The 13301-nt window shown below is 41.9% G+C and overlaps 1 protein-coding gene across 1 annotated transcript in view; it reads left to right on the top strand.

The window, feature by feature from the left end:
* LOC145398943 (uncharacterized) overlaps positions 1-745 on the top strand; it is a 176529-nt gene extending 175784 nt beyond the window's left edge. Inside the window, exon 4 of the mRNA XM_080271681.1 lies at positions 597-745. Within this exon, the coding sequence (XP_080127807.1) occupies positions 597-745 (149 nt within the window). The remainder of the gene's footprint in view (positions 1-596) is intronic.
* Positions 746-13301: the final 12556 nt, after the last annotated feature.

The raw sequence follows: 13301 nt of genomic DNA on the forward strand, positions 1-13301 counted from the left end.
ATCTGTAATAGATTCTCCTGCTGGTGGGTGAAAATCAGATTGATGTTTACAGATCTGTTTTGCTGGTAAAGAACTACCCCTTCATGGAACCTTTTTTTGCGGACGTTATTATTATTATTTTTTTCATGGGGGGTGTCTTTTGTGTGTGTGTGTGTGTGTGTGTGTGTGTGTGTGAAGGGGGGTGTCGTCTAGTCAAAGTTAGAGAGTTAGCTAGCTAAATTAATAGTAGTTCTTCTCGTCTGTTTATAAAATCCGTCTAATACCCATTTGCTGCTCAGAGAATCAGTGTCTCATGCAACCTTTTTCTGCAGTCTGTTTACTAAGCCCTCTGGTCCAAATTAGAGAATAACGTAGATATATCTGTAGGACTTGTTCCTTCTCTCACTAGTTGCAGATTGAGTAATATGCCTTCTCTTACCCAGGCATTCAGTGCCTTAATCGACCTCTCTCCACAGGCTGTTCGTTCTGTCCCGTAATGCAAAGTAGTTAGAATATCATGTATATTTGTAGTTCTCATTGGTTGGAAAATATGAATCATGTACCTTGCCTCCTTCGCTATTCAGAGGGTCAGTGCCTCATCCGACCTCCCTCCGCAGGCTGTTCGCTGGTGACCTCCGCCGGGCTGTCGTCGTTGGTGCAGCTGCGACACCTTCAGGAGCTGGAGCTTACCAACTGCCCTGGAGCCACTCCAGAGCTCCATCATCATCTCCACCTCCACCTGCCCAAGTGCCTCATCATCGAGTAGCTTCACGTGGCGTACCAATCTGACCCTGCCTCTTCCTGTCACACCCTGCCTACCCTCGCTACACCCTCCTCACCCTGCCTCACCCTGCCTTACCCTGTCTCACCCTGCCACACCCCATCTTTGTCCTACCATCCCTAATTTTCACCCATTGCACTAGTCTGTTTTGTTCTGCCATACCTAATGTTGGCCCATAAAACTCATTCCCCACCCTGCCACACACGTCACAGTCCTGGTATTCTAATATTCTAATTTCCCCCCCGTCACACTCATTTTCCCCACCACACTGATTATCCCCTGTCACATTCACTCTTGGCCCAACACACACACTGCCAGACTAGACCATTATTCAGTTACACTTACTTCACACTCTCCAATAACCTTATTCACAATGTCACTCTTAGACACGACTTCTCCATTCAGTATTTACTCTCCCTTTTTCAGCCCTCACCTTCCCCCCCCCCACACACACACACATCCTGATACACCCATTTTTCACCTCCCAGCACCCCGATTAATCCCCATCACACCTTTTCTCACCAGGCCTTCACCCTGCTGCACCCTGCAACGCTTTACCTAGCCTGCTCAGAAACTGCTACAGGTAAACATTATCCTGTCAGACTAGCCAAACCAAACCAAACAAACTCTAACTTAGCCTAACCAAACCTAACCAAACGTAACTTAGTCCAGTCTAACCAAGCCTAACCAAATCTGACTTTACCTAACCAGCCTAACCTAACTTAACCTGACCTACCTAACCTAACCTAGCTTAGCCTAGCCTAACCCATTTTAACCTTACCTAACCCCACCTCTAGCACGGGTCTACAGATTGAAGATGGACTTATGATGGCTAGTAGAAAAGTGAAGTTTTGAAGACTCCAAAAACGTCCACTAGTCTGTGAAAATAAATGAATATATATATATCACAGATTATGATGATCTGCCATTTGAAAAGCACTATATTTTAATAATGACACGATCAAAATATGATTAATTTGTGACTGTGGGTTCGAGTGGTGTACATAAATTAACCTAATTCGAAAGGCAATGGGGAATTATGTATAAAAATGCGCACGCTATATTTACTACCTGGTAAGAAATTTATTAAGACAAGGATTCTGTATATAAAATTCACAACTCAAAAAACATTAAGGGAGAGTTCTAATTGGCAGTTTAATGCATTATATTCACCCCTCAAGGTATAGTGTGTGTGTGTGTGTGTGTGTGTGTGTGTGTGTGTGTGTGTGTGTGTGTGTGTGTGTGTGTGTGTTTTAGACTGAGAGGAATCGCCGTTGCACAATGATTTCGCTAACATGTATCCGATTGAGACCATCCTCATCACAGCAAAACACCTCTCAGATATCTATATTTAGTGGACGGTGTATCTTGTATCTGGTGTAGCTGTTGTTGATGATGATGGCAAAATACTGAAAAAAAAAAAAACTAATAATAATAATACTGAGAGAGACAGTAGTGAAGTGTAAATATATTTCCCATGAACATTCAAGAAATAGCTGACTGTTCCATTTTACTGTCTGTTCTGGTTTTAAACTTTATATTATTCAACTGCATGTGAATCCAGTGATGCCGTGCAGAAATAGCAAGGCAATATTTAAATCTATATCATTGTTTTGTAATATCTACATATATGACTTTTTGAAAACACTACAGTGACCAAATACTTCTGTACTTGATTTGTGTCTTTCATGATGTGTGGTCCCTTCCAGTTACACCTTTACGGGCAAGTTTCAGGTTTGGAGAAGTTGCGTTTGTTTATGTCTGACTGGATGAACCTCTTTGTAGGACACATACTAAGGATTCTAGGTAACTAAGAAATTACTGAACAGAATTGCTGGATTTAATGATATCGCTCGATTCTTGAAGCTTGCCTCTAGACGCGGAACTGGGTGGGACTGTACTTTTGAACTCATCCGTGATTCCTCTTGCTCTGATCGCTGACCTCAATAAGTACAACCGAACTGCACCGACGCTGTTCCTCCCCACCCGGCCAACATCACCGAACTGTACACTTGTCCTTGATGGCAAGCGCTGTACACTCAAGAGCCAAAAGTTTGCCTGAAATTTTGCCTTTTCCTGCTTCATAGTTTCCACTAGTGACGCTTATTCTTAAGCCGAGAGAGGCCTGGAGCGGTTCTCTGCCCATAGATTATTCACTGATATACTTCATCAGGGCAGAAAGTGACGGACACGCCCTAAGTATGAAGTAGACGGAGTGAAATTGTAGGCATACTTTTCTCTTGATTGTACCGGTCTCCATTGATGGCTGTTGTACTTCACCTCCAGCTGCAATGCTTCATCTTCAGTTGCAGTGCTGTACTTCACCGTCGGACAACACACACTTACACATCACCATCGTTTATGCCCAGCGCTGTCTTATGTGTTGTAAGAAAGTGTGTCCTCTGGGTGTTAACTATCTCGATGTTTCAGTAAAGCACATATACTTAACTCCTTTTGGATGTGATTCATTATGGTGTCGAGATGTTGCATGTAATCTGCACACACACACAGTTCACTGGCAGGTGTATACATTCAGATAAACCCCACCTACGTTTATGCAACTACGGGAGAAGAAAAAAAAAAGAAATCTACAACAGCATTCCGAGATGTTGGGTGAAGTTTTATGTCATTCTCACTAGGACGATTTTGCAGATGCTCGTCTTTCAACACAACCCTGTGACTGTACTGTATGTTTTATTGTGCATTATGCTGGATTCAGTGACACACCGCTTTACAGTGATCTTATCGTTTGTGTTAAGGTTAGCGGCTCATCAGAGAGAGGGAATATGTGTGGAACTTGGACCTTGTCACTTATGGCTTATTCTATACTACTGACTACTTGAGATTCTTGATTTCTGACAGTGAGAGGAATGTACCGTGAGAAGAAAAGGTGAATATATATGTGTGCTACAGAAATGGATATCCCTGGAGAAGCTCTTTATATATCTCGCTCCTCACAGCATCATTTAAGCATTAACGGGTACTTTAGTTCTGCTGTACAGTTTAATTACATGATAGAGAAGGATGAAGTGATTGCAGGCACCATCTTCACGGGTATAGAAGTACAGTTCACGAGCAGATAAACAGGGTGGTTTGTAAATTGTGCCCCTACATCTAGTGTGTTGTGGGGACGGCTTGTTGGTGTCAGGAGCACATATTTAGGCTGCTTTATGACCTTTCTAATCAGTCATGCAGTCAATGGATGTAAAGTAGCACACACTGTAATGAAAAAAGTTGTGTGAAGAAGAAAGCTTCGCTAGGTGGACACTGGTAATGCTAAGCCGTCCCCACAACAAACGAGATTAAGCTGCGTAATATATGGATCACCCAGTATAGTATTTAACTGAAGCTACATGTCTTATCTCCTGCAGTATCTATATATCACATTGGTAAGACTATACTAGTGCCTGACACCACAACACAGTGAAGGAGAGAGGTCACAATAGGTGCTACGGCTGCTCTCACAATACCAGCATAGGTCATATTCTTCAGAGGGATCTATTACATTGATTTTGATCCTCACCTAATACTCATTTAATAGTAGATCAATAGTCAACACACACGGCCATAATTTCATTGGCTCACGGGATTTCACAATACCTTATACACAGCATTTAATTTTGCCTGTAACACCTTATTATCCTCTTGTATGTTACGGATATAGATTACCTGATATGTCATTAATTAATCTGATATAACCCCCTATCCCCTGGAGTATATCATATGACACGAAAAGGGGCATCCCAAGGGGTGTTGTGTCATGCAAGGGATGGCCACGAAAGGTAGTGACATCTTGTTGCCCCACTGTCGTTTACAACTTGTGCCACTACTCCTTGCAGTTTTACACACACACACACACACACACACACACACACACACGATAACTTGTCATTTACTCGCCTCCGTAGCAGTAGTAAGCACGCTAGTGACGATTCATCCTCTTAGCTACCTGCAGAGGAAAGACTGAACTTCATCATAGACATCTTAGTTTTCTGTGTAACCCTTTTCTTCATGGAGTTCGAAGATGAGTAATTATACGTAAATATTCCTGGATGGATGGGAAGTTTCTGAATCCAGCCCCGGGGCATAGGGGTTAGAGAAAAAGATAAGTAGGATACAGGAATAAAGGTGTTATGTGCAAAATTCATCACGAAGGGAAAAAAAGGCTATGGAATCCCTTGTTCCAAAGAGAGTATGGCCGACTGACTGAGATGAAAGAAGGCTGTGTGGGGTTGTTGACACAGGAGGTTATTATGTCGTGAACCTGAGCAAAGGCAGAGTAATGGAGAGGCTGCAACTTGACTCTGCTGATGGTTATTTAATACACAAGGCATCTCATCATACTTCCTTCTGTACATAATTTTCACGTTTCTTAATGTGTCTTATAAATTCATGCATATATATCTCATTACCAGGCATCTGTATATTAAATATATCTATTATATATATGGGACTAATGGTACCAAAATACTGTGGGGTAGTGTCTCATGCATAAGAAAAAGTGTGTTGGATAGCCCCTTCACTACGAGGGGTCCTCATGTTGGATAAAATTGTCTGGTGGCAGCAAGCATATATATATATATATATATATATATATATATATATATATATATATATATATATATATATATATTAGTGTGGGGGTTAGTAAAGATTGTTCCTAACACCTTCATTACATTGCTTTCTTTTCGAAAATTGATGAAATTGTTTGATTATATCGAGAATAAAGGTCATATGACACCAAAGCCATACCAGACACAACGTATGCCCTACTTGTCTTTAAACTGCATGTGAGCACACTGAATGAAGTAGCATATTAGAACCTTCGCTATGTACGCTGCGTAATGTAGCTTCTGGGGTGCGTAACCTCGCCTAATAAACTCACCTGTAGTTCAGAGACACGTAACACACTTAGAGACGGCCTTCAAGCAGAAATGGGACGCCGTAGTGAAGGGGATTCAAAACTGAGTAGTAACATTCCGCGATGATCCCGTTGGTAGTGTGGCCACCAGAACCTGTGTAAATTAGACGTTGGTGGATGTATTAGTGATGCATGTTGCATTATTGACGAGGTTGTCGCCCAAGGTGACTGACTGTAGGACTAGACAAGTACACTCGCCATCTTTCTCCGCTTGGTCTGTCAACACTTATGGCCGTATCATTAGCACAGAGAGCGCGAAAGTTTGGACAAGCTCCCATATGTTTGATTTTCTTTCTTTTTCTTTTCCCTCTTTTTTGCAAAAAATTTGAAACATATAATGATAATAAAACGTGTAAGATCTTTCTGTATCGTTGCAAACATCGCTCTGTAATATGAGATGGAGGCTGATCACATCTAACAATTACAGGTTCTAGATATGACCGTCAAATATCAGAATCTCGCTCACACCTTCCTGCTCTCTGTTCTAACAATATGGCTATCAGTTCCTCACGATCATGAAATTCATCTCCATCAACATTTTGTTTTGAGAATGTAATGTGCATCAATTGCTTAAAGCCACGGTGGTTCAACAATTGGGTCTGAGACATTGGGGAATGAATCAGAGGTAAGGAAGAGGTGACTGCATTAGGTTCTCTCAGTTTCACGTCTTCATCTGGTGTTGATATGAGTAAAATCCTCATACGGGAAAATAGTTCGTTTGGGATACTTATGCTCACTACAGCTGAAGGGTTAACTGAAACGTTTTAGCCCTTACTGTTAAAAATTTTCTCCATCTGGAATAGTTTAGCCAGTGTTAGGCGGAATGAAATACCTGTGTATCCGCAGCAGTGACTGGACCAATAATACGTACGCTGAATCAATCAGTGCACACAGCTTTCGCCACTTCCTCTGTTCAGAGACACCCAAGACAGTGTTCTCAGAGCCTTAAGAAGGTTCTTAGCATCTCTTCCTTAGCAGTTAATTTTTCCATCTTACATCATAACCCTCCAGAGATCGAAGTTGCATCGCTTGAGATTTTGCAGGACAGATAACTAAGCATACTGTCTTGCATTGTCTGTATTTCCTAAAGTCTGTGACCTCCAGTTTTTTAAACGCAGTGTGTCCAGGCATCTCGAAATGAACAGATCTTGAACTTGGTTCTTTGTTATTATTTTTTCCCTTGGAAGGAGCAATCTTACAGGCTTCTGGTCTTTGGTTCCTTCATCCTTTCATTAAAAAAAAAAAAAAAAAAAAAAGGCTCTTCGTCACTAAGCTGATGAAATGCCCCTCACCGTCACTGGTAGGCGACACTGGGTTCTGCAGGGTTTATATTCTCCTGCATGATATTGCAGTAGAACCCTGGCTGGAGGAAGGTGTGCAGCTGATGTGCCAGGGTTTGAATGCACGAGATGGTTTTTGTCATGTCAAAATTCTGTCAGGAACGATGGGTGACTTAAGTGACTTAAATGGTCTGGACTGCAGTAGTTGACTCCGGACTGTCCCATGCCACCAAAAGGGATGGTAAGGGACTGGCTGCTACTGTTACTGTTATTTAGTATCAGCAGTTTGCATACTTAGTATCTAAGAGTGTATTGATGCGGCACAAGCAAAAATAAACAGGTAAGGAAGAGGTGCTAGGGAGCCTTCTAGGGTGACGAGAATACGATGCCCACACTCACACAATATACATCTTAACACCTAACTCATACTGACCTTTATGTACAGTATGTATTAAGAGCAAAATTTTATCAGCCTGACGTTATTTTGATAACACGAAGCTGGGCTTGAGTTCCCTTAGGTTGTAGGTGTTCGTGCCAGCAGGACTGGGATTAGGTTTAAGATTAAGGTAGAAATGTGTAAGATTAAGTTTGGGAAGAATTAAGGGCCAATTGTTAAAACTGGGAATGCGAAGATATGGACAAGCCCTAAGTTTTTTACGATTTCGGAAACGTGTGATACTGATGGAACAAGTCTAACCTTTCTGTATCGTTGCCGACAACACTCTGTAATGTGGGATGCAGGCTGATACACACACACACACATTACATTATATACACACAAATCTCATCCTTAATGCCTTAGTCTTTAGTTACTTACAGTTTATTGGATTCGTTTACAATTGACGTCAAACAACACAATTCTAGGAGCAGTGTAAATATCTGAGGGATTCTGTGTTCCAGGATTGACATTTACAAATTTACAGTTAATTCCGTGTCATAACTTTGATTTCTTTATGCAGGAGGAACAAGGTATGAAGATATTGTTTTGCCATTTACAAAGTTACGATCAGTTCCCCTTTGTAAATCTGATTTTTTTATGCAGGAAAAATAAGATACTAAAATATTGCATTCTTGTCCATCCTGCAGGGGCGTGTCATGAGGGACTCTCCTGAAATATATCCCTGGTTGACCCCCTAATTTCTTGAATATCCTCCCTGACCCCCCTAAAGTGTTCTCCGTAGGCCGCTTCGTAGTTATTGGACCACCTCTTGCCCATCCTATATTTAAAATTCTAAAACGCCTCTCCCTTCCAATAGAAAAAAAAATCTTAGTTACGACTGAAATTTGATAGTAAGTTTGTGAATCTGGGCCTTTTTACGGCTAAGGTTAAAGTGTCGTTTTTAGGGAATTGACGTAACAGACCGACCATGGCCTGTATTCTCGTCAGTCAAGGAAGCCTCTTAACACCTCTTCCAAAGCGATTTATTTTGCTTATTACACCTTGTTATCCTTTTCTGTGTTAAGTCATTTTAGTATCACCAACTTTTCATCAGCAACATTCAAAATTATATTAAATGCCTGGATCCTGAAGTCGATTGTTAAGGAAGAGGTGCTAGGAATAAATCGCTAGGGAAGAGGTGCTAGGGAGCCTCCGTAAGTGACAAGAATACGGGCCTTGAACTGAACTAACCACACCTTCGCTGACTGAGTACCTGGCAGTGAATTGTTCCAAGTATGTTTAGCCTAATTCCGGTTTACGTTTCCTGTGTACACTCGGCAGCAAAAGTCCTCTCTCTCTCTCTTTTTTTTTTTTTTTTTTTTTTTTTTTTTTTCATGGGCTTTGAAAATCGGTCTCGTAATTCTGCACCAACTGACGGTGATTGTTTTTGTTTTTGCCTTAACCATAGATCAGCGTCATCAATGTCACTTTATTCGGATTCAAAAGACTGATTTTGAAAGGTCATGGAGGGAAAGGCTGGAGATGACAGGACTTCAGTTGTCGCTAGTACTTGAGCAGTAAAAAAACCGCTATATTTTGCTACAGACAGGCATGGATGTCGCCGTGGCTGTTACTCTGCAAGGATTTATAGACGTGGAAGGGATTGCAGGAACCTCGTATGGTCTAATAAATAAGGTGGTTCGTATATTGCGCCCTTCTGTTTTGCGTGGTGCAGGGACGGTTCACTCAGCTGGTGTGCGGTGATGCTTCGTAAAACAACTACTCAACCATACACACAGCAGCCATAAAAGAGCAGACATGAGCAGGCTCTATAAAGCATGAAAATGGTTAAGGGAAATGAAAGTGAGGCGGAGTAGACGCTGGTAACACAACAGAGCCGTCTCCGCAACACACGAGAACTGAGATGCGTCCTATATGGATCACCATATATGTATTTAGAAAGCACACACACTTGAATATGTTTTATTTATGTATATATATACTGGTATATATAATTCATAAGATTGTGAATATTATATGAGTTTATTTCCACCATTGTTCCCCTTTCTATGTACATTGTATCCTTATTTTTAAACATTTGTAATATATTTCCCGAAATGGTTTACGTTAGCCAGTGTTAAAAAGTAAGGTTAATCCATTTATTAAAGGGACAGTAAAGTATCGAAGGGTCAGCAGTTTGTGCAACCGATTCATCGCATATACATGTATCTGACCATTTTTTCTGGATTTATCAATAACAGTATCTTGTTGTAATATTTCAAACGAGCTATGCATGTTTTAGGCTTGGTGTCAACGGCAGTGTGGAATATGCTGGCAAAACCGAGTGATCTGCACACACAAACTTGTACTGCAAGTTTCTGGCCACACGCAAATAGTCACTCTCTTATTCTCTGCTTGGATGTGGTGTTTTTGGATAGCCTAAGAAACTGATGGAATAATGCTGGAAAGGAACGCCTTCACGTGGTGGGATCGAGATAACCAGGTAGTTCCGCTCCTCGATAATTATACAAGTCCCTCATCTTCCTTCATATCCGCCAATAGGAAGGCTGGTGGACTGCCTGCGAAGGGTAATTTCAGCCTGCAGTCCACCGGGTTCACGTTCAGATAAGCCCAGGATCACAACAGCAACAACCACGACGTAAACATGACGCTGGGGTAGTGAGAGATTGAGGTACGGGAAAGAACGTTGATGAATCTTCAGAAGTGGAATGCTATATTGTTTGTTACCATTCGTTTCACTCGTGTTTTGCACTTTTTTACATTCATCTTTTCGGCCTCCTTCCTCGTATTTCCTTTTTCCTTTCCTTTCAGCTTCTCTCTTCATGCCCATCCTCTTCCTCTATCCTTGTCTCAGCTCGTTCTCTTTACGCAAAGCAGATTTTAACCTTCCTCCTCCCCCATCCCTCATTGTTCTTCGTCATCCTCTACCTTCCATGTTCCCTCTCCCCTCCCCTCCTTTTTCCTTCTTTCTCCTCTTCATTTTCTTCATCGATCTTGTTCAGCTTGTTTTCATAATTCTGTGTTTTCCTACATCTTTTTTTCTCATTCTCTCTATTTCTCCTTTTGTCTTCTTCTTCTGTCTTCTATCTTTTCCTTCGTCTTCCTAGTTCATCCGTCTCGTTTTCTCCCCCAATCTTGTTCAGCTTGTGTGTGTGTTTTTTTTTCCTTATCCCTTTGTTCTTCACTCTTCTCTTCCTCCTCCTCCCTGTTCATTTCCTCCGTTTTCCTCTTCTCCAGTATCGTCCAACTTTTATGTGCGTTTTCATCTAACAGTTTCATATTTTCCTGGTGTCTTTTTCTACTCTTGTTTCTTCTCTCCCTCCTTCCTCATCACTTTTTTCCCCTTTTCCACCCCTTTTCCCCCTTTCTTCCTCATCATTTTTCTCCCTTCTTCCGCCATCTCTCCCCCTTTTCCTCCTCTTCTTCACCTCCACCCAACACGAAACACCACAGAGCAGCCTATATAAGAGAGGAGGACCCAGATGAAGATGGTATATGAGCATACGATCGACGCCTCACATGAGCCTTATTTTACATTGATTTAAGAAATTTCGTAGTACCTTCTCGGCGATTTAATTTGCCTGTTACACCCCAACATCCTCGTGTATCTCATTTATCCCCTGTTAAATACCAACATGGGGATATTAGAGGCTATGGTGGCCTAATGTGCAGAATTAATTGCTGAAGTAGTGGTGTTACGAAATCAGAGTCAACGGGAATGTGGCTCACTAACTTCTTCCTGTCACAAAGTATTTTTTTTTTTTTCTCATCCAGATTACCAATGTAGAGAAGTAGTGGAAATACAACTTAAGATCCAGAGTGGTTGTGTCGTATCATTATCCTTTCCATTAATTATCCTATTACGGTTGTAAGCTCGCAGTGATAAGAAACAGGGAAATGAGCATGATGGTAAATAAATCGTTGCATGAAAGTATTGTTATCCCAACTCTAACGTATGGAAGTGAAGCGTGGACTCTGTTGCAAGGGCAAAAGTAAAAAGTCCTAGGAGCATAAACGATTTAGTAGAGGGGAGCGTGTGGATTTGCATGAAGAAACGAGTTGAAAAATGAGTTAAATGGTGTTGTGTTGATGTGGATGCTGTGGAAAATGTTGAAGGTCATTTGAATTGGTTTGGCCTTGTGGAGAGAATGGATATTGAGTGACTAAGACAGTGTGAGTGCGATGGAGGATGAGATAGGGAGGGAGACACAAAGGATGAGATTGATGGGGTGGAAAGGCATAATGAGAGGGTGGTCTGAGTTGGCGAGAGTTCAATATGGTGGGGGAGGCAGGATGAGGTGGTATAAGGTATATGAGTGAGGGGGTGTCAGTCGGTGAGAGGGCATCCTAATAAAGAACATGGTGACAGATTTTGTGGCCACCTTCTTCTATTGATGGGTCGACGTTCATCTTGGGCTGAATTAACTCTTTATAAGACAAGGGTTAGTGAAGAAAATTCCATGATGGCAGCGTGAATATAATATCCATATGGAAACCCTTTAAAGAGTCGACTGTATTGCAAGACCGAACGTTCCCTCCCGTGAATAGTACCGTCTAACGATAGCCACAGTTAGAATAGAATAGTGAATGAATAAAAAAATAATCAGGCCCTCAGAGAAGGGCGTGTTAATGTGATACAAAAATACAATGCCCGGATCCAATGGGGAGCTAAAAAGACAAATACTGAAACTAGATCTAGTGTAACACAAGGTATAAGATACACTGTAGATGAATAACGGCTTTTTTTTTTTTTCTTTTTTTTTTATAGGTATGTTGTGTGCTGGGGAGGAGTGGGTCAGTGCCTTTTCGAACGAAGAGTTAGGAGATCCGAACGTTCCTAAACACCAGAGGCCTGCGGTGTCTCCTTGGACTTGACTAAAATAGGTAAGTGAGTACGTGCTCTCGACAGGGCGTAACTTCTGGACTACGATTATTTCCTTTGTTTATTTTGTTCTTGATGCCACCATAGGTTTTGATTTAGGCCGGGATAAATTTGTAGTTGGGGTTAGCTATAGACCTCATTAACCCCTTCAGTACGAGGGTTAATATTTGTAAGACTTGTCACGTACTGAAAGGGATAATCAGCTGGGAAGATGAGTGTAACTTTCAACAACAGATATTCACTTCAGCATTAGTAGCTTTCCTACACCAAACCTCATTGCTTCCCTTCCTCCCTCCCTTCTCTTCCTCATCCTCTTTACCTCCATTTCCCTCTCTTCCCCTTGTTAGGGTATATTGTTTACGTGCCCTAAGGGAAGAGTAACTGGTCAAACTCACTTTTAAAAATCTGAATTTAGTAGCCTATCCCCGGACCCCTGTCCTCCTGATGGGGCGTACTAGATAGAAGGGTGGATATAATTTGGCGGGATAGGTGGACGGCCAGCACCAGTGGCAGGTGTGTAATGAATAGCAGGAGCTGTGTGTGTCCATACGGGGGCAGAGGGTCAACAGGGATGGGCGTGACAAGCTAGGTCAGCAGGGTTATTGGTGGAACCTCGGCAGTTGAGCTGGAGAGGAGAATAAGATGCTGAACGAATTCTTTGGGTCCAGGAAGCCACGCCGGAGACATGAGTGCGCTTGACTGTCGAGGTGGATTCGAGGCACCAGAGAGAACATGAACCAGTCGGGAGAAAAATGACGGAGCAGAGGGGACTGAATCGTGACCAGACAGACATTGTGTGGCGAAGACACCGAGCATATGAATGTGCTTCATAGTTACATACAATTTTTCCTTTACTAACGTTTTCCCAATCCTAACCTTCTACATTTTCTTTTCTCAAGCAAGGTTTCACAGAAAACTAAATAGGAAAACTCATCTGTTCAGTTGCTATCATACACTGCCTTGTGACACCTTGTGGAGATTCAGATCGAAGGACCCCAGCTACAGGATCTGGCACTGTTACCTTCTTGCCGCCTCCTGAGTGATATACGGTAGACCAG

This window comes from Coenobita brevimanus, chromosome 47 (genome assembly GCF_032717465.1).
Source record: "Coenobita brevimanus isolate Jiangsu-jjx chromosome 47, ASM3271746v2, whole genome shotgun sequence".
NCBI classification, from domain to species: domain Eukaryota; kingdom Metazoa; phylum Arthropoda; class Malacostraca; order Decapoda; family Coenobitidae; genus Coenobita; species Coenobita brevimanus.